We start from the raw sequence: 27,168 nt of genomic DNA, 5'->3' as shown, positions 1-27,168 counted from the left end.
GAAAGAAAGAAAGAAAGAAAGAGAAAGAAATCTTTTATTTGAAAGCGTGAATTTATACTAGTCATTTTTGATAAAAATGTTATGGTTAGAGATTTAAAAAAAAAAATCCTCTGACTTAGAGACAACTCGAACAATTAAAAGTCTTCAACATAGTAGATAATCCAGCCTGTCCCTGTGCTCACATTTATGTTCTTTCTTTAAACTTTGTAAAGGTTAGAGTTTGTGTTCTTCCTTACACACAAACCGCTGGAGGAATGCCCATTCCTGCCCGTTTCTAAAATCATTGTAATGTCACTCACGTTCTGAGCATAGGCCTTGTAAATACTTTGTGACCTTTGTTCAAATACCCTACTGGATGGTCACCTTAGTAATTAGTTCCCAGAACCTACAGAAGGAAAGACTAGCCCCCCAAATTAAGTCTGTATAAGAAAACACCACAGAAAGCTAAACTTGAAAGGCAAGGAACAAGTGTAAGAAATATGTCCTATAAAAGGCTGGATTTTCTGACATGTGAACATTAGCTAGTGGGAAAAGGAATGGACAGATACCAGAAAGTGAATGTGGGACGTTAGCAGTTTACAGGGAAGGAAACGCAGGTGGCTTGTGAAAGACATGGGGCCGAGTTTTAAATTCAAATTTAGGAAGTAAATGGGAGCTAACACAGCAGCGTAGCCTCATTTCTCCCTGAAAGACAAAAGAAAGTGTTTGAAATCACGGTGACCCCCATCTTCGTGCAAAGCGGTACCCCACCCATCAATCCATAAAACCCTAAAAGCACGTCTCTCTCATCGTCTATTCAGCAATCCTGTCTTCAGAAATTGTCTGCGCAAGTGCACTGAAGTATGCTGTGGAGTTTATTGTTTTCTTTATAATCAAAAAAAAAATCTAGAGAAAACAATGAAAAACCACTAACTGAAGTTTGCCTAAACATATTATGAAATAAGTAGTTAAGAAAACACTTCATGACTAATAAGCATACGGTCAATTTAATGAACTAATATGGGAGGTAGCCCAACTTGTATTGTTGAGTGGGGGAAGTGGACATTTTGCACACTGCCATCCATGACAAGCTACCTAAGGTCTGCTGTCATCGTTTACCTGTGCCTGCTGAGCAAAGAGCTGGAGGAGGTGAGGAGCAGGCACACTTCACTTTTTTCTTCTAAGGTATTTTAGTTGAGACTTTAAAAATCATTCATTTTTAAAAAATGCGACTAGTTTCACATTTTAAAAAAAAAGAGCAACAATTGCATATTATAGAGCATTGGAAATGAATGAAATCTAAACCAAAAGTCAAATTCCTCCATGAAGTAGGAATGCTTAGAGCCTGTTCATGGCATCCTTTGGCTGTGCTGCGGCATGGGCACCCTATCCGCTCTGTTTTATAACTTCCATTTGTCATTAGCAAACACTGCATGGCACTAAGCATCACTTGGCGATACGTTTACGATGAACATGCTGCTGTAATGGTGCGGTTACTCCAGTCTGCTGGCTCCTTTTCATTTTATTCCCACCGTGACGCGAAAGAAAGTTTGGGAAAGAACAAACATCGAAGTATTAAGAGAGGCTGATAAAACGTTATTAAGATGCTACAGCTAAGAGCTGGGCCCAAGGAAAGACGCCCGTCATCTTAGGGGACACAGCACAGCCGGGCTCCTAATCTTTGTCTTGGTTATTGATAGTTTTATCGCCTTAAGTTTTTGCATATCTGAATTTCTTTAACTGCATGGATCATCTTTACAGAGGTAACAAACTCACTGGGGAACTGTTTTCCCAGGTCCTCTCCCCGGAAGTGGGAGATTCACTTAATGTGCTTTTATTCCCTGTCTGTGAGCCTAAGGCGAGTCTTGTAGAACTCACTGGAATCCTGGTGTCGCTAAGGTATCACCAATATCCCACATCTCTCTTGGCCTAAACCATGCTTCAGGGTCTTCCCTTTTCATCAGATACATGGTGTGCCAGGGATGAAACAAGCCAAGGTTTCTTATTTCTTAATAAGAGCAAAACAACAATATTTCTATATACTTCAGTTAATGTTTCTGGAAGGGAGAAGTCACCATTTCCACGTAAAGCTGTGAACGCGGCTTGACACTCTCTGTTTTGGAAATAAAAGACCGAATCTCCTTATAAGGATCTCAGAGTGACCTTGTGATTTGCATACAATTGTAATTAACCCAGTAAATATTTGAAGATGTTCAGTCTGTTCCCAAAACAAGCTAGCCACTGAAGTCATTTTGTGAATCATTCTGCCAGAGACAACTGCCTTGCAGAGCGCAGTGATGACTCATTGATTTGGTGGCTGAAGGCCAAACGTAAATTGAATATCATTTGATTTCAAGCAGTCTGGCCACAAGTCAACTCTAATGTCTCCTTTTAACCAGACTCTTTCATTGAAAGACCACAATCCCTCCCAAATCCTATGTACAGCCATTTAGATGGCTGCCATCACATGGTTACAGTATTTATTAGCCTTGAAAAGCTATAACTTAGGACCTGCCTAAGTACTGCACAGGGAATTCATTTCAAGCCAGTTTTGACCCTTGTTGCAAAGGTGATCTCCAAGTGGATTTAAAGGAGATAAATCACGTTTTCAACCTAAAGCCTGCTTTCGCCTAATAAAAAAAAAATTTAAAAAAAGAGGCTTTAGATGTTCCTAACCTTTCCTTCTTTTCTTCACTTCTGGATTGAAGATTAATCACATGTACCCAGAGACGTAATTTCATGTCTTCTGTTTGGAACAGGAGGGGAACGAGTTCAATGGCTTATGAAAAGGCTTCTTTAATATTAAACTGTGCCATCAACCACCGTTTTAGGCAGCCGATGATGGAGGATAGGCCTCCTTAGGTGGAAAGTTAAGTCGTGAGGGCCAAACATGAGGAAAAGAACACACAGGACACGGTGGGAAACATGGTACAGGAAATGCTTAGTGTTCTGAGTAAAACACACAGAATTATTCCCAGGAATTAGCTCGCTCCGTCCCCCTTTCATATACAAGTGTGAAAGAATATAAGAAAAGGAAACTATTTAGCGCTTCCTTTCACTTCAGAACTTTGCCATGTATGCATTTAAATTCCACAAATATGCCGACATAGTTTTTTCTACATGTCTATGTTTTCATAAACATAGCTGTGTACTTTCAAAAATAGCCCGGTGATGGGAGACTGGGAAATCTGAGGCTAGCCTAGGCTTGAGAGTGAGATCCTGCGTCAAAACAAAAACAAAAACAAAAGCAAGAAACAAAACACATCCCAGCCCCAAAACATAAATGAGATCTTAGGTCTTCCTCTGTTCCTCTGCTATCATTTTCACAAAACAAAAAACTAACAGTTATGCTATTTAAAACATTATTTTTACATTTATTCTCTCCTCTCCTCCCTTCCTCCCTTCCTCCCTTCCTTCTCTCCTCCTCCTCCTCCTCCTCCTCCTCCTCCTCCTTCTCTCTCTCCCCCCCTCTCTCCCCACCCCCACACCCCATGCCATGCATTTGGAGGTCAGATGAGCACTTGTGATAACTGGTTCTTTCCTCCCACCACATAGGTCTTTGGGATCAAACTGAGGTCATCAGGCCTAGTGGAAACAACCTTAACCTATTGGACCCTCTGGCTAGCCCAGAAGCTGCCTCTCTCTCCTCCCACAGATCTCTGTATTCCTCTTTTCTTAGCGCCCCTCCTCATACAGTCAATACCTCCCCAAAGGGACTTAGGCTCAAGGGCAGAGACGAGTGGCGCTTCCATCGGCCAATGGGGTTTGTGGCCCACCAGACCGTCAGCCGGAAATCCAACCAACCAGATCGTTGGATGTCAATGATGAGGCAGACATGTTGCTTGACTGCAAACTGGTGTACGGGATTTACTGTGTGCTCAGGGTCCCCTCTGAGGGGCTTCGATGAGCAAGTCCAGCCTAATAATGAGACGCTCACTACAAATGCCTTTCTACTTGTTCCAGCCGTTTTCAGCAGCTTGCTTAACCCGGCCACCCTTCCAACGGATTTCCTGTGTGGCCCTTGAAACCCTGAACCCCCCGACCCATGAGGACCCTTAGTCAGTATGTCGCTCTAGTGATTGCTAACTGTGGATAATTCTCTCTCTCTCTCTCTCTCTCTCTCTCTCTCTCTCTCTCTCTCTCTCTGTGTGTGTGTGTGTGTGCATGCACACACACACACATCTATATGCCGTCTCTCCATATGCCTATTTCTGTTTAAAGCTGATGGGTTTGGATTTTTTTTTTTTTTGTCCAATTTAATGTGTAGGTGAACTAACTCAGCTTGCCACTCCCTCTGGGACAGAAGCGTCTGCACAGCAATCTACAGACACTACAAATGCTGCCCTGCCTGCCGTGTGGGCGCTGTCTGCTTTCTGTACTGAGTGGCAGAATAAAGGAAGAATCCTGTTTCATCCCTGCTCCCTGACTTCTTCCATGCTGCTTTCTTTAGAGAGTAGCCAAGCTGCTCACAGAACACTGATTTATGTGCATCCCTGATATCTGTGGTGGCTCTCCCTGGACCTACTCTCAGAACGCTTTCAGAAATGAGACTTTGTTTGTGCGTTAGTAGTGAGGTTCTTTACTAATAATCTTTGCTAGGTTTTTGGGGGGATGGGGGAAGTATGTATTTCTTCAGTTCTCCAAGAGGTTATTAATTCTACAGCTTGTCCCTGCTGAGAACAATATCTAAACCATTGCAGGACCTTAATTCAGTTCCCAGCATCCACACTGGATGGCTTACCACTTGTAAGTCCAGTACTTGGAGGCTCTCAGACCCTTTTCTGGCTTCCACGGGCACCCACACACATGAGATACATTCACACAGATACATATACATAAATAAAAGTACTAAATCATAACTCTTTAAAAATAAATAAGGTTTTAAGTAGGCTATGCCCAATTCGTTCTTTTTTGCATTTTATTTTTTGTCTCTGCCAAGCATATGTGTTTGCATTGCTTGTTTCTGTTCAGAAACATGCAGGTTATGTAGGTTAACTGGCCTGTTAGTTAAATGAGATTTTGCCAAGAAGTGGGTTTGCCTCAATTTTCATATCACACGATCCTTTTTAATCTATGTAAGGCCTCGTCGTCTCTTGCCACGAGGTGATACTCTCTTCTTCACAGTAACCCAAATGATTATTCCTGGCTTTGTAGTTAGGGTTTTTGATCTTGGCTTCTCCACTGAAATTGTGATACCACCGTAAACTCAAAGATAAATTAGCTGAAAAATTTTCTTCCCAAGCCTTGTTTTCACCTTGAAACATGAAAACAATGACCACAAACTTCGATGTTCCCCACTGGAAGTCCTTTCTCAGAGGAAGGTCAGACTGACTACTCTTCAAATATAGAATCCTTCATGGTGGACATCTTCACTCCTAATCTTGAGTGTGGTGTCCACTTTCCAGGACATTTAGATGAGGGTAAGCATCTTTCTAGAAGCTTCTTTTAGTTAAAACTCCCCCTAACACCAAGAACCTGATCCTTCTGTGTGCTTACACTGATTTGTAAAATCTGAACAAGACCTTGCATGACGCCCTACCTGACTGACCTGTGAAATTGTCCTTAAATGTGAACCTCTTAAAAAAAAAGCCTTTCCCCCAAATCTCCACGATTATCTGAACTTCCCATAGAATTACATAAAAAAATAAATTTGCAGAGCCACAATTTCAGAACAACACCTGGGAGAGGGACTTGGAAAATTTACCGTTTAGTGATTACCTTGAAGTGAATCTGTCATCAGAAGACTGAAAATGATCTTGTAAAATATTTTTAAATCAGACATTCTGCTCTGCCTGTCACGTGGTCTTTTCTAGAGTTATGAATTTTTCTTTATTGCCACCAATAGCCCAGCTTCTCAAATGATTCCCGGAGTACCAGACTCATGCTCAATTTGGTTAACATCCGGGAGCATAGCATCTTATGGGAGTGGAGCCTCTGGGCAGCGAACTCGAGAATCCTGGTTTGTGATAAGTGCCCTCAAACTGCTCTCACTGATATTTGGGGTCCACAATTCTAAGGTCCTCTCTCCATAGGCATAGACCATTTCTTCCCAGGCTTTAATGTGAATGTGAAGGGCCAGGAATCGTGAGTTTTTCGAAACGTATTCTGACTGTCTGGGATAGGACCTAAGACGCGTCATGATCCCGGGAAGATTCTGGAGCTGTGAGTCCATGGACCGCAGCAGCAGCAGGGAGTCAGAGAACTTCCCAGCCCCAAATGCCTCAAGCTCCAGTGGACAGCAAGGGAATATGGATGCAAACAGAAGAATAGACCCTCCCTACCATCACCCACACTATGACACATCATAAGCACAGTGAGGAAACATAAGATAATTCAGTAGTAGTACCTCCCCTTTGGGAATACACTCTATCTGAATACTACATGTATGCTGTGTGTGGCATGAAAGTCCAGTTACATCTCTGTGCTTCCCAGGGAGCTCTTCCAGACCTGATCTCTGACCCACTTGAGTCTGTGTTCATGGCTACTATACACAAAATGTATCTTTTGTCTGCCTGAGTAGGGCAAAGCAAGCTATAAGAGGGCTTCCCTTAAGGAGAGAGCTGTCAGATTTTCTTTCAGTTCACTCTTTCCGTGGGTTTTTGTTGGTGGTGTTGATGTTGATAATTTCCTTTGCTTCCTTTTCTCAAGGGATAATTCTTCATTTCCTAGCTCTCAGCTCTTAAGTAATATATCTATTTCCTTCTTGGCATGTCTTTCAGATCCTTCCCATCTTGGAGCTAGTGAGAGCCAAGTGGCCATGTGCTGCCCATAAGTAGGACAGATTGTTATTCAGAAGTCTACACTCAAGCCAGGTCTCAAGAGGAGATGCTGGTGTTTCTTTTTTTTTTTACCAGTTAATATTTTTATTGATTTTTATTGAGCTCTACATTTTTCTCTGTTCCTCCCCCTGCCTCTCCCCTCCCCTTCAACTCTCTCCTAAGGTCCCCATGCTCCCAATTTACTCAGGAGATCTTGTCTTTTTCTACTTCCCATGTAGGTTAGATCTATGTATGGCTTTCTTAGGGTCCTCATTGTTGCCTAGCTTGTCTGGGATTGTGATTTGTAGGCTAGTTTTCTTTGCTTTACGTTTAAAAACCACTTATGAGTGAGTACATATGATAATTGTCTTTCTGGGTCTTGGTCTGTCTACCTCACTCAAAATGATATTTTCTAGCTCCATCCGTTTGCCTGCAAATTTCAAGATGTCATTACTTTTTTCTGCTTTGTAGTACTCCATGTGTAAATGTGCCACATTTTCCTTATCCATTCTTTGGTCGAGGGGCATTTAGGTTTTTTCCAGGTTCTGGCTATGACAAACAATGCTGCTGTGAACATAGTTGAGCACCTGTCCTTGTGGCACGGTTAAGCATCCTTTGGCACAGTTAAGCTCAAAAGTGGTATTGCTGGGTCTTAAGAAAGATTGTTTCCTAATTTTCTGAGAAATGCCATACTGATATCCAAAGGGCCATACCAGTTTGCACTCCCACCAGCAATGCAGGAGTGTTCCCTTTACCCCATAGCCTCTCCAGCATAAATTGTCATTAGTGTTTTTGATCTTTGTCATTCTTTCAGGTGTAAGATGGAATCTCAGAGTTGTTTTGATTTGCATTTCTCTGATGCCTAAGGATGTTGAGCATTTCCTTAAGTGTCTTCCAGCCATTTTAGATTCCTCTGTTGAGAGTTCTCTGTTTAGGTCTGTACTCCATTTTTTTAATTGGATTAAGAGACTGATGTTTCTTCATGCTTGCGTTGGGACAAGATCTGAAGTAGGACAGATGTTAGTTTTTTTAGGACTGAGTTGTTACTTTATTTCCTCTTTACTTTGATTCTTTTGCCTAAAAGCTGTGTTACATAACTGTGTCTCATACTGAGCCTTGGGATTTCCCTCAACACTTCTCTTCCCCTTGCACTAGAGAAAAATAAGCCTTCATGTTCCATGGCTTCACAACACTGGGACCATTTGTGGTTTTAATTGTACTATTTTGACCCTCACCTCCAGTGATTCCAAATAAACGAGACCCAGAGAGAGGCAAGACTGCGTATTTTAAAGAATTAAATTCTGCTTTATCTCCCGCCAAGAGGGCTATGGATGGTGATAGGAGCTTAGTCCTTCTTGCGTGCGGGCACAGAAGGCCACCGTGCAACCTACGCCCCTCATCAGCACATGCCGTCAGAGTGAGAGTAAGCATGCAAGCTAAGGTCGTTATGTCCCAGCATACCACTGTCTCCTCACAACCCGTCCTCGCCTTGCGTGGAATCCATCCTCTTCATCACACCCCTTGTCCATCTTTCACATTTATCCATTGCTTCCACCCACAGCCAGGCCTCCATCTTTCCCTTCTCAGACACACAACTTGGAGTCTCACAGCACCCAGAACGGTCCCTTTAGAGTGTGTGGAGTAGATCCTATCCATGCCCTTCCGTAAGCCTCTTCTGTGACTTTGCCTTCTGCTTAGATGAAAATGGCCCCCGACCTGACCTTCCCAATCCTGGCTTCACTGGTTCCCACCTTCTTCCCTCCCCTCCCATTCACTCATGGCTGACTTCTTTCTGCATCCTAAGTTTCAATGTCCTCTCTGCCCCAACACCCTCTTTGACCACCAGCGGAGAGGACTATTGCTTACTATCCTTCCAATTCTCACCAAAGCCCCTAAAAATCAACATGTATTGTTGCCTTTGTCTCTTTCAGCCCATTTTTGCTACTTAACTCCAAGCAAACATCTTGCTGACTAATCAGAAAACACATCCCAACACTTAAAATAGCAGAAAATATTTGTAGAATAAATTTAAGTTTAGCAGGGGTTAGGAAGGGGTGGCTCACAGTCGAGCAGGACTGTTCTTGGCATGGACACCTACAGGCAGGAAGATTCTTCGCATGCTTCAGAAACCAAAATTACACACCCAAGGTAAAGGAGGGCTGGGAGCTGAGGTGGGCAGGTCCCCTGGAGGTTATTTGAAGGTCATTCCACAAGAGAAAGAGGTACCATCGAAGGCTCTAAGCAGCAGAGCATCAACATTTTCCTGTCAAAAAGCCTTTAAAGTGACTGTCGCCAAAGTGGCTTCGTGCATATCATGGTAGATGAAATAATAACCACTGAAAGATATCAACTTGTAAATGTTACCTTATTTGGAAAATTGCCCCTAAAAGTAGACTAAAGGGCTTGAGAGGGAGAGGAAGGTATGCAGCCCTGCACGTGGAGCACGAGCATGGCCATAAGGATCTCTGAACATCAGATCCTCCAGGCCCAGGTACCCAGCGCTCTAGTCACAGTTGAGGGACAGCCATGTGTGTGGTAGAAATAGGAGAGAAGTAAGAAAGTGGAAAGCTTTTTATCCTGAGCTCCTATAGCAGAGAGTGAACCTCCGCCATCTGTGTTACGGCAGAAACTCAGAGGCAAGCAGAGGCACAGGAAGCTGTGTAGGAGGAAGGAAAGGCTCAGGTACACCCTGATGGAGGGTGTCTGTTGGGGGGAAGCGGCAGGTAGGCTGCCTAGAAGAGGGGTGTCCTCTTGTGTGACTAGGGGGCGCATTTGATGAGTCCCAAGTTGGAGATGTCAACAATTAGGAAAGCTATCAGTTACTACGCAAACCCTGGCCACTGAAGTCTGGTTGATTTGGTGCCGGTTGTTTGGCTCTCTGGACTGTGATTAGAGACAATTGTCTGACTTTTTATCATTCTGACTTTAAGTGTGCTGCCTTTCTGGCTGGTCAGCATGGGAAAGGTTGGATTCCTGGGCTGATAGCTTCAAGTTTTTAGATGATCCATCTATTGCCTCCGTGTATACTCAATCTCAACGTGGTCAGGCTTCTGGAAATACTAAGAAGGCCTCACACTTGGGACAAATGATGTGGAAACCACGCCGCTTTGGGAGGAGAGGCATCTGTGGGTTTTCTAGACCTCTCACTGAAGATTCTCGGGATGTTTTATAAAAATAAACTCACAGTCATCCAACGGGGGGCTTGTCAACTTCAGTCACGGCAACTGTGGTGCCTCTGAAAGGTGACAACAGCCGACTGAAGTCCCAACAGTCAGTCAAGAGATGGCAGAGGCTTTTTTTTTCATTTTGCCTTTTTCATGATAGAATTTTACTGTGTAGCCCTGGCGCCCTGGCTGTCCTAGAACTCTCTCTGTGAACAGGCTGGCCTTGAAATCAGAGATCCGCCTGCCTCTGCCTCCCAAGTTCTGGGATTAAAGGTGTGTGCCACCACCACCCTGCAAGGTGACAGATTCTTTGTGAATAACAGAGAACATTCTCAGATTTTTTTTTTAAGTTTTCTTTTGGGATCATAGTCACTGTTGGCGGATAATGGTTTGTCATGATGAATGCAGTGTTAGCAGGTGCATGACCCCTGCACACGCAGAAAGATGAGATCCTGGCGTCGTTGCAGCCAACAGGTGCCCTATGTTGTCAGGTTTAATGACTAAACTAACAAACTCCCACATCCCTGTGGGTAGGGAGGAAATTCTTCTGCATAGAAACAGCTACAGAGGCTCAGGTTCTCTGCATGGGGCTCCTTCCTAGAAGGATGGTTAGAGATAGCACGTGTAGTCCTGCAGGAAGATGTCTTGCTTCGAGTACGGTTGATCCTGGGATATGCTCCGATCCCTTCTGCAAACCTCAGGTTTGCCCTCTGCATGGCAGAAGTAAAGTTTCTCTCCCCTGTGTCTCTGTGACCTCCCTCCCCTCCAAATTCCCAGTGAGAAACCAGTAGAGCAACCGCGCCTGTCCAGTAGTACCAGAGCCCGGCAAGAATTTGCCTTAGAACCAATTCATACTACTAAGGCTGCAGAAAGAATTTTTTTTTTAAAAAAAAAAAAAGCATTGTTGGGGGATCCAGGCAGGTGATGGGTAATGATTTCATTAGTTCCCTCAAGGAATAACTAACTTAGGGCTGCCCCAGGAAAACTACCTAATAGAGACAGATGGTAATGACTCTCAACCAGAGAGAACAGGCCCCATCCCAGGCTGTTGGGCAGGGTGTGAAGGTAATTATTGTATTACAACTAGAAAGAGGGTATCCAGTGGGTAGAGGCCACGGGTGGAGCTATCAGCTGGCAGCTCCCCACTGAAATTGCCATGTGGGGGAAGAAAGGGCAACCTCTGTTTCAGAAGATGAAGTTCTAGCGGGAGGAGGCTCAGTTTTGCCTGAGGACTTGCGGCTTTCCTCCTTTCTCTCTTTTCCAGTAGGGCTAACACTGAGACACAGGGAGACGAGCCAGCCACAGGAACTGTACATATGGGAGACTGCTTGAAGAGATAGAAATAAGGGTAGGAACCCGAGGCCAGCTCTGGACTGTTAGACAAGAACAGTTATCTTGTATCAGTTGTCAGTTGACTGGGAGGGAGTCAGGGAAGTATTTGGAAAAGAGAGTCACTGTTGCTACCAAAACAGAAGATTTGGGGAGTGAGTCTCCACGTTGATACAGAAAATGCCCGTGCCACCGAGCTTCTCCTGGATGTTATGTAATGTGTCAGCTCTCACCAGGGCCTCTGGAGTCACGAGGTGTGCCAGCACGTGGGCCCCGACTGGAGCGCTTAGCTGGTGTTCTGAAAACCACAGCGGCATCAGAGGTGCTGCTTCAGCCAGCCCCACGTGTCTGTATTTTTAGAAGACGCTTTTAAGATCTCAGTTGCTGGATCTTTTTTACTCTCCTGCGAAACTACCAAATTCATGCCTTTGCCTCCGATTCAGTTTGCTCCTGACATAGTTTTTTTAAATGTTTAGTGTTAGGGTGTCTCAGTCTTGGTGTATTTTGCCTTAGACAAGCGGCGTAGGGAGCTCAGGGCAGCAGCATTTGCTCAGATCCACAGGCAGTGGTGACGGAGTCTCCCTGTTGTGTCAGTGTGGATTCAGTGTGGATTCAGAAGCCGGGTGGGGCAGAGACACAGACAGGGGCCTCACCCTGGAGCGTTTGGCTGGGAAGATGCACAGAACCCCGGCCTGCAAGGAGCGTTCCTTTGCCTTCAAAGCTGCTGTGGAGTGTGGGAATCATTATATTATCATAAGGACTTAGCTCAATTAGCACAATTGTTCCCAGCCATGCTCTGTTTAGCTCACCCACATAGGCAAGCTGAAGATTAATTGAGGGTGGCCAGCCTTCAAAATCCATGAGGCAGAATTTGGTGTATTCTTTAGGCCTTGGAGGAGTTTGGAGGAGCCAGACGGCCATTTCTAGCTGTCTGTGAAGAGAATGTTCCTCTAGCTCAGAGAACACCAACATCTCAGGGCAACTTTTTAGAGAGGTAGCAGCTCTCTCTCTCTCTCTCTCTCTCTCTCTCTCTCTCTCTCTCTCTCTCTCTCTCTCTGTGTGTGTGTGTGTGTGTGTGTGTGTGTGAAGAGTTATCCCATTTTTGAAACGAAAACTGCTAGAACCAAATGTACTTCCTGACTCTTTTGCATATATAGCAACAGGGACAAATATTATTCCAGTTGGAGGCTCTGTTCCTTTGCCAAATTAAGAGGGAGCTTGCTTTTGTCGTCAGGGTAGGGCACACAGCAGCCACTACTTGTAACGGGTTCTGTGAAATCGAATCATCTCCACAGCTCAGAGCGACCGAACGTAGAGGAGGTAGATGGAGAGCCCTCTGCCCAGGAATTCTTTTATTCCGGCTGGTGTTAAAAAAGAGATGAGGGTAATAAACTCTTTCTATATTTAAAGAGTGTTTGCTACCCAGCACACAGCCTCCCACCAGGGTTGTCTGGACAACCAGCGGTGTTCCCCTGTGCTTTGGTCGAGATTCTGCAGCAGGTGCATGCAGTCTCCTGCACTGATGCTCCGTGTTCTCTCAGGTGAGCTGTTGGCAGTGCGGGGCAATTCTGGAACCGTCTCTGTTCCCCAGCACCTTCGGTGGCACTTCCGCCCACCTACCAACTGTTCCCGAGTGCAGGGAGGATCTGCCTAGGTGGAGATTCCCGTGCCATCAGGAACAGTGCCAGAGACTATGTCCCACCCCTCCCCGTACCTCACCATCTGTGCTCTCTCTCAGTCTGCCCGGTTCTTGAGTGGCCTGACCACAAAGAGAGACCCTTAAACTGCTGTCTGCTTAAATCCTCAGAACATCTGCAAAGTGAGTGTCTGTACAGAGCTTGTCAACCACGTGGAGGATGGTGAATTTCACCCCAAAGAGTTAGGTAAAAACAGGTCCGAAGCAGGGGAGTCCTCGTGCCTCACCTTTGGACGTAGTCCCCACATTCCACACAGTCAATGTGTTTTCTGTATATATTAGTCAACTTTCTGTTTCTGTAAATTCTGAGACAATGGCTTAGAAAATGTTGTTTGGCCTTACAGCTCTGGGGGTCTCAAGGAAAACCCGGGCAAGGCCCTTGCTCTGAGCCCCGAAAAGAGTGGCATAGGAGGATGTGGCCAAATAAACTTCTTAAGTGTCAGGCCAGCAAGCAGAAAGAGGACAGAAGTATTGTCCCACAATGCCCTTTAATGGTATGTCCCCAGTGACCTAAAGCCCCTCTCCAGCCCTACCTCCCAACGGTGCCAGCATCTCCCAGTGACATCATACCGGGAACCTAGTCTTCTGCACACCGGCCTTTGGGAGCACCATTCCTAACTGTACAATTGGCCTTCCACATGTGTGGGCTCCCCCAAGAAAACCATGGATAGGCAATTTTCTTAAAGTTTCATCTGTGACAGGGTGGAACATAAAGGCAGAGCCCTTGTCAGGCATGCTTGCAGCCCTTGGTTTAATCTCCAGTAGCAGAGAATAAAAATTCGTCTGTACCACATTAGTCTTCCATCCCCAGGATGAACGCTTCAGAGGAACCATTGAAAGGAGTAATAATTCACTTTGCCTCATTGTCATCAGTCATTGATTACTTGACATCATCTCTCTGAGGCCCGAAGTGAAGCAGAGCCCCCCACCCAGTGAGATGAAGATGAGGCAGAAGAAAACTGATGGTCCATTTCATGGCATCCAGGAAGGAAAGTGAGCGAAGAATCCAAAACAAGACCTGCCCAGCAAAGCCATTTCCACAGGGAAATGAGCCTCATTCTTCTGCAGAACCCGTCTCCTGATCCATCCAGTACGAGCTCATCAACGGCTGAACTCACTGATGAAGTGAATGTCCTCAGGGTCCACCACCAAGGGGAGACAAGCATTCAGGATATCAGCCATTGGAAACATTGTGACTCCAAGCCATAACATGGGCTGTATTAGTTACTTTCACTGTTGCTGTGATAAAAATACGGCCAAGGCAACTTACACAAGCCAGGGATTTTGAGGCTTATGATTCCAGGGGGAAAAAGAGTTCATCGTGGCAGGGAGGTATGGTAGCAAGCGGCAGACAAGGAGGAAGGAGTGGGAGGCTGAGTGCTCACATCTCCAAGCACAAGCAGAAAGCAGAGAGAGAAGAATGGAAGTAAGGCAAGGTTATACTGGCTCAGAGCCCGCCCCCAGTATTGAACTTCCTCTAGAAAGGCCACATCTCCTAAGCCTCAAAGGGCACCACCGACTGGGAACCAACTCTTCAAGCATCTGGGCCTGTGGGGACATTCTCATTCCAGTGTCCACATGGACAGGCCTGTTTCTCCATCCTTGTTTAAATAATGCCGTGTAACCACAGTTTGCATTGTCATTGTAGTTTATTTACCTCGGGCTGATCTAAACTGTACACAAAAGGCTATGTATAGGTTGTGTTAACTATGACACCCTTTCATACAGCAGACCAGTATCCATGGACTTTGACACAAACCCCACACATACCAAAGGACAAGTGCTCATTTGGTAGGCTGTGATCTTTGATAGCAAGCAAGTCTGCTCATTTCTTATGTGCTTTGCAATCATCTTTCCATGTGTTTGAGGAATACCTGAATTGTCCAGCATCTCCACAAAGGACATGCAGCCTCTTACAGACCTGCTCAGGAAAGTCCAAGCAAGTAATCCAATCGTAATAAAAGATGTGATTGCTGAAGAATAGATGACCCGTATTTACGGTACCAATTTCTTCCTAGCAGGAGACAGTAACAGTGTCCTTCATGTGAACAAAAAGGCATTGTCTTTGCTGACTGCTTAGGTCAGCTTGCTCCTCATGTTTAAAATGGTGGTTTTAAACTGACAAGGACTCTGACATTCTCTCTGAGGGCATTTACCATTTGTTTTTTCTCATGATATTTCTTACCATTATAAAATGTAATTCCAATGGAAAAAATAGCTGAAAACTTAGACGCTTAGCTGACAAGCTGCTGGAGGATTCTCTCTGTCACCCCCACCACACACACACACACATCTTAAGCCCACAGCATTTTTTAAACTGAGTTTATTCAGACCCTGGAGAGAGAGCAGCAACATCAGAAAGCCACTCAAGTAATTTTTGTTTTTCTCTTTCTGTTATCCATCCCAAGCCTTCAGAACTAGAGTAATTCCCAGCAGGATTCAGGGAGCCTCAGTCCTACCCTGGGGGCAAGTGGCATGAGGTTTGAGATTTCCAGACCCCTCAGTCCTCACATTAATACTTCCATATAGTTGTACATCTTAAAGTCAATTCGTTATTTCTTTTTTATGATGCAATAAACAGTTTAGTAGAACGTTGGGTTTAGTATCTTGTGGTTGTTTTTTGTTTTTTTGTTTTTGAGACAGGGTTTCTATGTAGCTTGGGAGCCTGTCCTGGAACTAGCTCTTATAGACCAGGCTGGCCTCGAACTCACAGAGATCCACTTGCCTCTGCCTCCCGAGTGCTGGGATTAGAGGCGTGCACCACCACCGCCCGACCTCATCGTGAGTTTCTAACTAGTCCCTTGCCCCCCTTCCCACGAGCCATACTCATTCACTCACTCATCTTCCCCTGTCCTTGATCACTGATGCAGATTTTGTCACAGGATTTTGTCACAAATAGAGAAGCAGATTAAGTCCCAATGTCAATCACATGGAAATGGAGATAAAGCAACCGGCCTAGAGGCTTGTGCTCTGATGTGTGTCCCTTAGCTCTCAGAGGGTTGGCTTTTCTCATTTGTAAAGTGTGTGCAGTGGGGTTAGATGATTACTGGGAGCTCACACAAGTTCTCACAGGACAAACATCCACCAGGTCTTATTTGCTGAGTAGTTATTCTGTGTTCTCTCCTAATCCACGGGCTAGTTAGCACTCAACAGGTAAGGGAGCGAAGCAGAGAAATACATGAATATTTCTCATCGATTAATACTATTCCATGGACTGTTTAAAACATACTGAAATTCCTCTATTTGCTCTGATCAGGCCAAGCTGTCTGGGTCATCAATCGGATGTATTACTGGTACCTGGAAGAATCCCAACTTAGTGTGACAGGGTCAGTTCTGTTGTGCTGGGAGCTGGAGTTACAGCCAACAGCTCTGGCCCTGTGGCAAACATCATGAGGACTAATCCTAGAACCAACATTTGAATTCGTAGCTATAGCTCAAAGGCGGCTAGTATTAACAGTCCCTGCCATCTGGTAACTCCGTGGGCTGCCCACTCACTCCCGCTAACTAACTGAGCTTTCAAAATAATTATTTTAAATTTATGTGACCTCCAGACACCCATGACCTTAAACAAAAAGCCCCAGGCATCCTGCCCTCATTACAGCCTTGGCTTTGATTTAAAATCAGAAGGAGCCATAGTTATTTAACAGCAATTTGTTGGAATAACTAAGAGTTTTCAAACGCTGTGACTTATGAAACAAAATTAGCAAAAATAAAACAACAAAAAAAGCATCACTACCATTTGGAGTCACAAGCTCCAATTTTGTGTTGTTCAGCACCCTGCCTGCAGCCTCAGTGCCTGGCACATAGTGGGCACTTGATAAAAATGTGCCTGGAGGCATGCCCATAGACCAGCCACACTGTGCTGATTCAGTTCAGTTGTTAGCGTGCTGCCAGAAGATGGGGCAGATGCCCAAAATCTAGGACGAACTCCAGAATATATTGTCAGCGGTGAGGACAGAGTCCTCAGCTAATCTGAGGTTTTCTCCTCCGGCTCCAAAGTGGAGTTTTGTGAACTAAAGCCTCCTAGGACACACACTAAGCCATTGCATTCCTGCACCATGTGAATGAGCCCACTGTTTCCCGGTATGTTTTCAGCATTGCGCTTGCTTCTTGGTCGTTCCTTTGACTTTGTGTTGATAGGCCCATAGGAGAAGTTTGTTTTGTTTTGAATCTTCTTTCAAGAAACAATTCCTATGGTGAGCTGAGGCTCCCTGGGCAGGCCAGAGCAGTGCCCACAAAGTAACCACTGGGAGAAATTGGACTGACCCTGAGTAGGTCACTACCTCAATTCCTTTCTCTCTCCCTTTTTACCATGAAAAAAAAAATTCAGAAGACACCACACATACTCATACCTCAAGACAGAATTCTTCTTCCTTCTCCTCTTCCTCCCTCCTCTTCCCTTCTCTTCTTCCTCCTCTTTTCCCTTCTTCCCCCTTCCCTTCCATTAAACCTTTCCTCTTCCCTTTGCCTCCATTTGGTATACGAGGCCCTTCTCTGTGTACTAGCTATTGTTTTTAGTCTCATGGCATTGATGTTTCTTACGCACACTTGTTTCTCCTTTACTAGGCAATGACAACCACCTTTCTCAAAGTAGACAAGGTAAAGAAGCATATTTTGAACTTACAAAATGGCAAATTTCATGTATAGGGAAGTATAATTTCAACATGAAGCTGGGCATCAGTGCTTGTGAATCCAGATCACAACTCCAGTGACCTGGAATTGTAAATTCATTATACCTAAAAGGTATAATGAAACAATGAACAGGTTAGAGATGTGTATATGTATGTGTGGGTAGACATGTGCTCCTGAAGATTAAACCCAGGATCTTGAGAATACTAGGCACCCCCTAGATCCATCCTTCAATTTTTGACTACTATTCTTGAAAACATTCAAAAGGTTAGCATATTTCAACAGCTGCCAGCAAAGAGAAACGTTACTAACATCAGTTTATTCATAATAGGCTAAAGAATAAAATTTTGATGTAGAACATGTATTCATGCAAGCTAATAAGAGAATCTCTCAATTTCAGGAAAGCAGAGGCCATTGGTAAGGTATTGCAAACGAAGAAGCACAAATGATGGGTGTGTGCGCAAAACAAAATCCGCAGCATCACCGGCAATAAAACCACTTTAGGTTTTCAGCAGTGATTGCTTAATTTTGTTCAGAAATTTTCCAAAAGGGGATTGTAAGGTGATGCACAACCACGAGAAGAGGTCAGGAAAGTGATCAAGGGCTAATAAATGCATGATTTGTGTGAGACAGCTGAGGACCAGAGCTTCTAAGAACTTATGGGAACTGGGGAGATGGCTCAGCAGTTTGAAGTAGCATTTCCAGCACCCACATGACAGATCACAACCACTGGTAACTCCAGATCCAAGAGATCCAGTTACCTCTTCTTGCCTCCACGGGTACTGCAGGCATGTGGTGCACATACCAGCAAGCAGGTACACATACACAAACAGATAAAAGTAATCTTTTAAGAAGACATTTAAGAGAAGTTACGTATCTTCCAATCCATCAAATTCGCTCACTCAGCAAATATTTTTGAGCCCTTCCAATGTGTTCTTCTAGTTAGTAAAAGTTGAACTTCAAGTTTCAAGGATGAAATATTTATGAGTAAACGATTGGGTGGCTAAATACTCATTTACTAGGGTGCTACTAAGTTATTACTGCAACAAAATGCTAAAAGCAGTTTAATTTAAAGTTTAAATGCTTAAATGAGCTAGAATATTCTATATAGTAAGATGCTCGACAGCTACAAATGCCAGGCTCAAAATGCCCATGAATTAGCTTGCTTTCTGTAACTGTGATAAAGACCAAGACCAAAAGCAACTTGGAAAAGAAAAGGTTTATTCAGCCCATTCATCCCTACTAGCATCCATCATTGAGGGAGGCCAAGACAGGAGCTCAAGGAGGGCAGGAACCTGGAGGTAGGAACTGAAGCTGAGACCATAGAGGAATGTTGCTTACAAGTTTGCTCCTGGTGGCTTGCTCAGCTTGCTTTTTTATACCACTTAAGACCATAGCTGGCACTGCCCACAATGGGCTAAACCTTCCCACATCAATCATCCATCAAGAAGATGTGCCCATAGACTTGCCCTCAGGACAATCAGGCAGAGGCATTTTCTGAAGTTTGCTCTTCCCAGATGATTCTAGCTTGCGTCAAGTTGACAAAAAATTAACCAACACCTCCAAGAATTATTGAAGTGAGAAAAGGACTGGTTACAGGCCAATATGTAGATTAACTCCATTGTTAATTAAAAAATATAAATGAGTAGAAAAATATTCTAGCACTTTCAAAACTAAGGCATCAATTGATCATGAGTTATCAGGTATTCTTAATATACTTTATATTTTTTCAGTCTAATTGATTATCATTCCAAAAACACAGGTTTTAATTATCAAGGATGCATTCTTTAGAGCAATATTCTTTAGATATTGCATATTTGCATGTCATAATTAATTCAGACAGTTCACTGAGAGAAAAATAGGAAATTCTTCATTATTTACAATACGTAGCACTGAATTTAATGAACATGAATACTGAAAATTTAAAAATAGAAGAGATTGTTTTTTATTTTTACAGCTGGACAAATTATAGACACAAAGCAAGCTCTGCAACAGGTTCCCTCAGTGATGTGTTGAAGGTCATTGCTTCCTTGTAAGCAGGACGATGACACCCGATTTCCAGGATTACCTACACAGAGTTCTCACACATCCTCGATGCATAATTACCCCAGTAAGGACCCCAGAACCAACACTGGGCCTGGCAAGTGGGTGGAATCTTCCATCATACTTCTTGCTTTGTAGAAGTGACCCTTCCTTTCTAATGTTTCTCTTGGAAGAAAGAACTCATGGCAAGTTTACAAAACCACCGATAACTAAAAAGGTCCATGGAGAGAACCCCAGTAAAAGCACCCCTTTATCAGACTGTTTAAAGTTATTCATAGTATTATTGCAAGTAAGGTAAATTTGGAGACTTGGAATTTGGAAGCTTGGAGTGTCCCCGATGTGCTTGTGTCCCAAACCTCACATGTCTTCTCATTCTTTCCCCAGAATGTCGCGTGGTGAAATCCACTTCTTACACCAAAATAGCATCATCGTCCCGCAGAGGCACAACCAAGAGCCCAGGACCTTCCAGGCGAAGCAAGTCCCCAGCCTCCACCAGCTCAGGTACAGGCACTGCGAGCCTCCCAAGCCGCCGCCGGGCCTCTGACGCAGCTGGGGGGGCGGGGGGGATGTGGAGCGAGAGTGTGAGGTTCTGAAGCAGGCGTCAATTCTGCTTTATAATTTTAGAACATGTTCGAGCGGATGAACAGATTTGCCCAAGTCTAGCATGTTGGCTGTAAGAAAAAAAACCTCAAACTTAGAAAATCACAGTTATAGAGACTCAGGAGATACAAATTTGCTCCAAATAGAAGCAGTTCACCAGCTGCTACAGATTCTACCTGGCTCCTCTCTCAGGGTCTAGAAATTTCCATTGGGGCGTTGGTTCTACTCGGAGCTGGCTTATGGAGGGTTTCCAGTTTGTCTTTGCTGAACTTAGTCCTCATGCTTGTGACATTGGCCTGGGTTTCCTTCTATGGCTCTGGGACTAAAAGCAATGAGATTGGGACTGGGGAAGGCCTGCCACTGAGTCAGTCTCAGAATGGGCTCTATGCGGGTGTTGGAAGTGGTTATGTGCTGGGATAAGGAACATTGCAGTCGCATCGCCTTTTGTTTCTTTAATTAATTAGTATGCATGCATTTAGGTTGCTTTATGTATGCTGTTTGCCGTTATAACTTATTTTATTGTTTATAGTTTTATACACATATATGCATTTCATTCATTTTTACTTCCCACTTCCTCTGGTCTCAAGATAGACACCAGTCAGTTAGAAGGTGTTGACTTTTGGTCTCAAGTTTAAAGTCTGTTTCATTGTGACTGAAGGGATATAAGCTGTGAAATGGAAATTATCAATGAAGTTCAACAACATGGCTGTCACCTGGTTTCATGACAGAGCTCTTCAAAACAACTCACAAGACCTTTGCACCTATGGGAGGCCTTTTCTGGCTCCAGGCTGGTCCAAAGTGAGCTAGTTGCAAAAAAGACTAGACTTGGCTGCCTAAAAGGTGATTTTAATGGGCTGGTTCTCTGAGGCTTGCAGTCTGGTAAGACTCTTTGCTCTCCTGCTGTGGCCTTCATCATACCAGTCAGGACTAGGGACTGGCAAGAACATGGCTGGCACTTGTGACAAACTCTCAGTTTCTTCTTGCTGAGCGTAGGCCTAGGCAGAGAGCTCCTTGCTCACCCATAGTTCATGGAGATAGGGTAGACCCTAAAATAAGACTTTTCTAAAGCACAAGAGTCATGAGCATTGCTTGGGAGGAGGTAAAGTTTTGGCAGGATGATTTCCATTCCCTCGGGTGCTAAGGATATGAACCTGTGCTTTAAAAGTCTTTCAGGGAGTTTCAGTTAAAGAGTCTATGGTCACATCTCAAGCAACAGCGGAGGCTGTGGTCCTCAGACTCATTACCACCACTGAGAATATGTCCGCCATATAGAGCCTTGAGCATCATTTCAAACCCACTGACTCAGAAGCTCTGGAATGGGGCCAAGTAACTGGAGTTTCCAGAACCCTCCAGGTTATTCTGATGTCTACATAAGTTTAAGTACCACTGGATGCTGGTGGGCGAAAGGAATTAATGAGAGAACTCATTTGACTCTGGGTAACTGAGGAGGACAGACACGGCTTCCCGATCTTTCTCTCTTGACGTCACAGGGATGGATTCCTGTCTTCATGTTTCTTGTCGACAAGCTGCCATTACCGTTCTTAGTCCTCACCATCATAGCAGACCTCCGGATGACTCAAAGTGTGGACAGCCTTTTTGCCATTGGATAGTCTAGTTAGAGATATGGAGACGACAGCATGATTCCGCACCTGCTGCATTTCAAACTCCCCTGGGAAAGTTTAGCTTGTCCACTGCCTGGCGACAAATCTAAGGGCCTAACCTCAAATCCCTATGACTCACATAAAACATCCAGGCATGCCCACATATGTCTGTGACCCCAGCACTAGGGGACAAATATGAACAGATCCCCCAAGCCAGGTGGCCACCCAGCCTTGTTGAAACAGCCTAGCTTCAGATCCAGTGAGAGCAGGGTACCTAACACCCTTCTGGCCTCAGCATGTAGGCACGCATGCTGGCACATGTATATGCTCAAACACATGTGCATCACACACACACACACACACACACACACACACACAAAGACTATAATATGAACTGGTTTGATTTAAATAAGGATCAATAGAGTGGACTTTACCTTCATATTGTTTCATAATGTGGAAATTATGAGAAACGCAGAGTTGCCTAACTCGAAACTGCACTGTTGCAAACTCCCCAAAACTTGGAAATTTCAAGATATAGACCTCACCTTGGATCTTTTCCAAGAACATTGGTGCTGGGGTAATGGATTTGTTTTGAAGCTTTTATTCCATGGAAGAAACATAGACAACTTCTTTTTGTCTGGTTACACATTCTACTTTGAATCTCTGTCTTCATAGATTATCAGGGCCAACATAATTGAGGGTGTCTTACAACCCTCGGGTCAAGCATGAGTGAATGTACCACCTCCACTTCAGAAGCTTACAGTCTAACAAATAGCTGCTCCCTGTGTCCGCAGATTCGCCATTGTTCCATTCAACCAACCATGCATCAAAAATACCCAGGAAAGAAATTACTTCTGTACAGAATAGGCAGCTTATTTTGGGGTCGTCATTACCTAAGTAATGTGATATAACCACTGTTTATATCCTGCTTATGCTTTGTTGGATATTGTAAGTAATGTAGAGATGATCTACATACATAGCTATGCATAGCTCATATGCAGATACCATGCCAGTGTATATGAGACTTGAGTACCTATAGATTGGGGTATTCATAGGTAGAGCCAACCAAGCCTCCCCAGGAATCTTGAGGGACAGCTGACTTGCCTCTGTTGTACAGAAACACTCCTGGCAACAAGTGTTCAGTAATGAGCAGACACTTTCTGTGGAGGTCACTCTGCATGCTAGAGAGGGAGCGCTGCTGAAAGGAAAAAGCCTTCACCCATGGCTATCTCCTGTGACTGAAGCCCTATTCCATATGCCCTAGGCATAAAACTTACTTATAAGTGACTCCAGAAATCCTGGTCTTTTTATTTATGCTATTTAAATTTTACATGTTTTATGGATATATAAGCTATTTTATGTAACATATGCAGAGAAGACCAGATTCGAAGCTGGAGAAGTGTCGAGAATTTTAAGCAGCTCACTAGACTAATTTGGCAAGTTCTTTTGATTTCTATCAGATGCCTTCAAAGGCAGACTGCTAGCTATTAATCTTAGCTCTACCCTTTCTTTCAGTGCGGAGACTCGGCTGTCTGCATTGTATGAAGGAGCACTTCTGCTTTGAAGCTCCAATGGAATTATTGGGGATAAAATTCACCAAGAACCTAATGGTTCATCCCATGTGTTCCCAAGTTTTCATGTATTTAAAGTCTGTTCCCATACTACTCTCTTTTCACCCATTCAGCATTCACACCCAGTGAGGTCCCTAAAGATAGTCTTTGTAGCTCTGAACCATCACCATGACTTAATGTTTACTTGGGGATAGCGTACCAACTGCCTTGTATAGTCCCTCACTGTTAATGCCAGGTTAATTAGACACTTCCTGAGTGTCTGCCACATTCCAGAATGCCCTAGGCCCCAAGGAGACAACAACAATTAAATTACAGTTCTTGTTGAAAAACTCATTTGTATTCTAGTGTTGGGGGGGGTGCTTACTGTTATAGCATACTAAGTGTCATGTGGTGATGGCCCAGAGGAAAGAGAGGGTAAGCATCGTTAACTCAGTCAGAGTACGTTTCCAGGAGTCTAGGTTTTATAAATTGGCACTGGAAGAATCTTGCTAGGATCTGAAGGGCCAGGAGGAGATTTTCTCCAGATTAAATGATGGCACAAAGCTACAAAAGTCTAAGGAACAGTTGTCAGCCCATTAAGGAGCTGAGCATGGAAGCACATGTCTGACATCCCAACACTCAAGAGGCTGGAGGAGTATGAGTTTGTAGCTATCCTGGTCTACCCCATGAGACTCTGGAAAACAAACTCACCCAATGGAATTCTGGGAAGGTCTGCAAAACATGACATCGCTGAGTTGAATGTCAGACTGCACAGGGCCATGAGGCGCGTTGCCTGTTGTAGGTCTTAAGAGATGAAAGAGGACTTTAGAAGGGCTGTCGAAGACCACAGCTGAGTTCGGCAGCAAAACACCGTCTTAGGACAACTCTGTGTAAGGGTAGGAAGGCTCTGGAAGCTTTTGTGGCCACCCTGGGAAGAAATTAGCAGAAGAGACCTGAAACCTTGTTAGAAATTGAAACTTCAAAGGGGCTGTGAACCAGTGGATTTATCCAGATGTGAGGGTGAGAGCAACTCAGATTCCAATTGTCTGAGGGGCAGGGGTAGAATTCCACTTTAGACAGGAGAACAGGTGATGCTCTGGAGATGTCAGGAAGCAGGAGTGATGGTTTGAGCTGACAGCATAGCAGTTATTTAAGCAATAGAAATGTAAGAGTCTTCTGCCCAGGCCATGCAGAGATTTGCAAAGATAAAAATGGGACCCTGGGGAACATCTGCCATTCTGACAGCAGATCAGAGGAATCTAGAAAACCGTGAGAAGGAAGTAACAGCCCACGGTGCAAGGAGCTGGAGGTGGAGGGGAACACAGAGGTGAACCATTCTGGAAGCCACATAGCAAGGTGTTCATAGGAACTCCACAGCGATGCAGCTGTTCAAGCAGGCAAGAACACACGGCCTTGGGAGCTTGCCTGGGAATGTTCTCCGCGATTTCATGATTAGCTTGCCCCAGTCAGGTTCCCAGGCTGAGGTGGAAGGATATGCTGCCTCAGTTGGTGGATGGAGGTGCAAAAGGGCTTCTTACCCTCAGCCATGCTGACACCTGATGCTTGTGGTCCCTAAGCCGCTCTCTAAACCACAGCCTTGGATCAACTGTTAGAAACTCAAAACTTGCATCTTCTAACATACTGGATCCGTGGTACCTTCTGGTGAATGCTGACTGCATGAATGAACTGAGAAACACTGGGAACTGTGGTGGGATCCTGGTGCGGTCGCTTAAATGTGAGCTTTAGAATGAACTGGCAAGCTTTGTGTCTTTTTCTTTCACCGCTGGCTGCTCCTGGTGATCCTGTCTTCCCAGTAGGTGATCTTTCTGCAGTCCTCAAAGCTCTGTTTCACCTATGAAATTAGAACTGGGAAATTCTAATTCTCGGTCTAACCTAAATTCTAATTTCAATTCTAAATTCCAATCTCAACCTAAATCCTAATTCTAACCTAAATTCTAATTCTAAATTCCAATTTCAACCTAAATCCCAACTCTAACCTAAATTCTAACTCTAATTCTAAATTCCAATTCCAACCTAAATTCTAATTCTGAACCTATTGCAGCGCCATCTTTGTTTTTTCAGAGTCTACGTGTTTTCTCGTTCTTCTTCCTTACTTCACCCTGATAGTGTGGCAAACCATGGACACAGGGCTCAGAAAGAGGCTCTGGGCAGTTATTGGGTCCTCTGTGCCAAGAAGTCAGGGGCAGTCTAAGGCAGCTAGCACCTCACCTGGACAGCTACCCTGGGGACCTCCAGATAGACATCCGTTTGCCTCCACTTCCTCCACTGATGCTGGCCTTTTCTGTCCCAGAGCTAAGGGATTTTCAGTTCAGAAGATGGCAAGGAAATGGCAAGTGGATTTCATTCCACTTGTGCCCATGTAGCAATTAAACCATAAAGAGAGGGAAAGGACAAACCAGAGCTTTTCATCCTAGTGAACAGCTTGAAATGTATATATGCAGTCTGAAGGGGAAACAGAACAGTAACTGTTGACGTGATCACTTGGACATTTTTTTTTTACTTAGAAAAATTCTATTGTAAAACTGCAGGGTAGCTCATGCTTTAATCTTAGCCCTCAACAGGCTGAAAACATGAAGCTCACATTCCAGTCCAGCCTGAGCTACTTAGCAAGGCCCTGCTAAAGTAACAGTAATTATTTAACTTTTCTCATTGTAAATTATAAAATTGTAAGTAATATATTCTCATTATTAAATATTTTTCTAGTTTTTTAAATAATATATGTATATATATGATATATACGTATATAATATATGTATTATATATATATATATATATGTACTCTGGTGAGATGCTGATAAAAGTTTCTCATTGACTTCTTGTTTAAAGGTAAGACAAAATTATAAGTACAAATACTGTGTTTAAAAAAAAGGTTTTTTTGAGAAAAGGCTTGCAGGTTAAATGGAGCTACAGTCGCTTTGCCTTTCACACCATAAACATCTTCAAATGTGCATACAGCCTTAAGAGACCATGAACACTTAGTTATTCTAGCCAACAAGGGCGGGGGATTCTAGCTGAGGCGGTAGTAAGTATGGAGAGGGTTTGATGTGCCCTTTCTTTGAACGTCTCTCACACTGTAGAGCACCCCCAGGGGTTTATGTATTCCCCCTCTCTACTCCCTCTCTGTCCGCCTTTTATAGCAGCATTTAGGCCTGTGTTTCCAGAGAAAGGACAGACAGATCAAAGGTTGTGTGCACTCTGATTCTGGTGCAGAGAACTGACTGGGGCAGAATGGGAGGCATCTAACCACTGATGCTACTTGACAAGACCTTGGTGTTTTAAAGTCGCGCGAGTCTGTTCAGCCGTCTGTGTCCTGCTGCTCCTGGAGACACACAGACGCCCTTAGTTGTCTCCTGGATGTGCTTCTCAGCCATTTTCATCACTTAGAAGAGTCCCTATCCCTGTAGAAGTGCTGGGTTTTCCCCTCATTTAAATTCCTAGTGGTGTGCAAGCTCCAGTGTGTGGTGGGTCTAGTTGGATGCCCTCGTGCCTTTTTGCCTCTGCTTGGTCTTCTTATTTGTCCAGGGTTTCCTTGATTTTACTGTGTATCCCAGGCTGATTCAAATACTAGCCTCCTGCACCTGCTTCATGACAGCTAAGTGTGTAGGCTTCTACCATCACACCTGACTTTCCCAAATTTTTATTTGCTGGCTTATTTTACTCTTTGCCAGTTTCATATGCGTGTATGATGAACGTTAGTCATTGTCGCGCCAATGCTCTCTGTCATCCCACTCTCTGCTAAAACCCTTCTCCCCAGCAAATCCCCACCCTGATTTCATATCTTTCTATGTATGTGTGGTC

The 27,168-nt window shown here is 44.2% G+C and overlaps 1 protein-coding gene across 5 annotated transcripts in view; it reads left to right on the top strand.

Annotated features, from left to right (window-relative positions):
• Nucleotides 1–27,168, top strand: part of Dclk1 (doublecortin like kinase 1) — a 299,545-nt gene that overhangs the window by 192,551 nt on the left and 79,826 nt on the right. For all 5 annotated transcript variants that reach the window (XM_048424463.3, XM_048424462.3, XM_048424465.3 and 2 more), the window contains exon 5: nt 19,983–20,099. In XM_048424463.3, the coding sequence (XP_048280420.1) occupies nt 19,983–20,099 (117 nt within the window). The remainder of the gene's footprint in view (nt 1–19,982; nt 20,100–27,168) is intronic.

Source organism: Myodes glareolus, chromosome 20 (genome assembly GCF_982192425.1).
Source record: "Myodes glareolus chromosome 20, mMyoGla1.1, whole genome shotgun sequence".
NCBI lineage: Eukaryota > Metazoa > Chordata > Mammalia > Rodentia > Cricetidae > Myodes > Myodes glareolus.
Note: the sequence above shows the minus strand (reverse complement) of the source record. Positions and strands in the feature narration are given on the sequence as shown.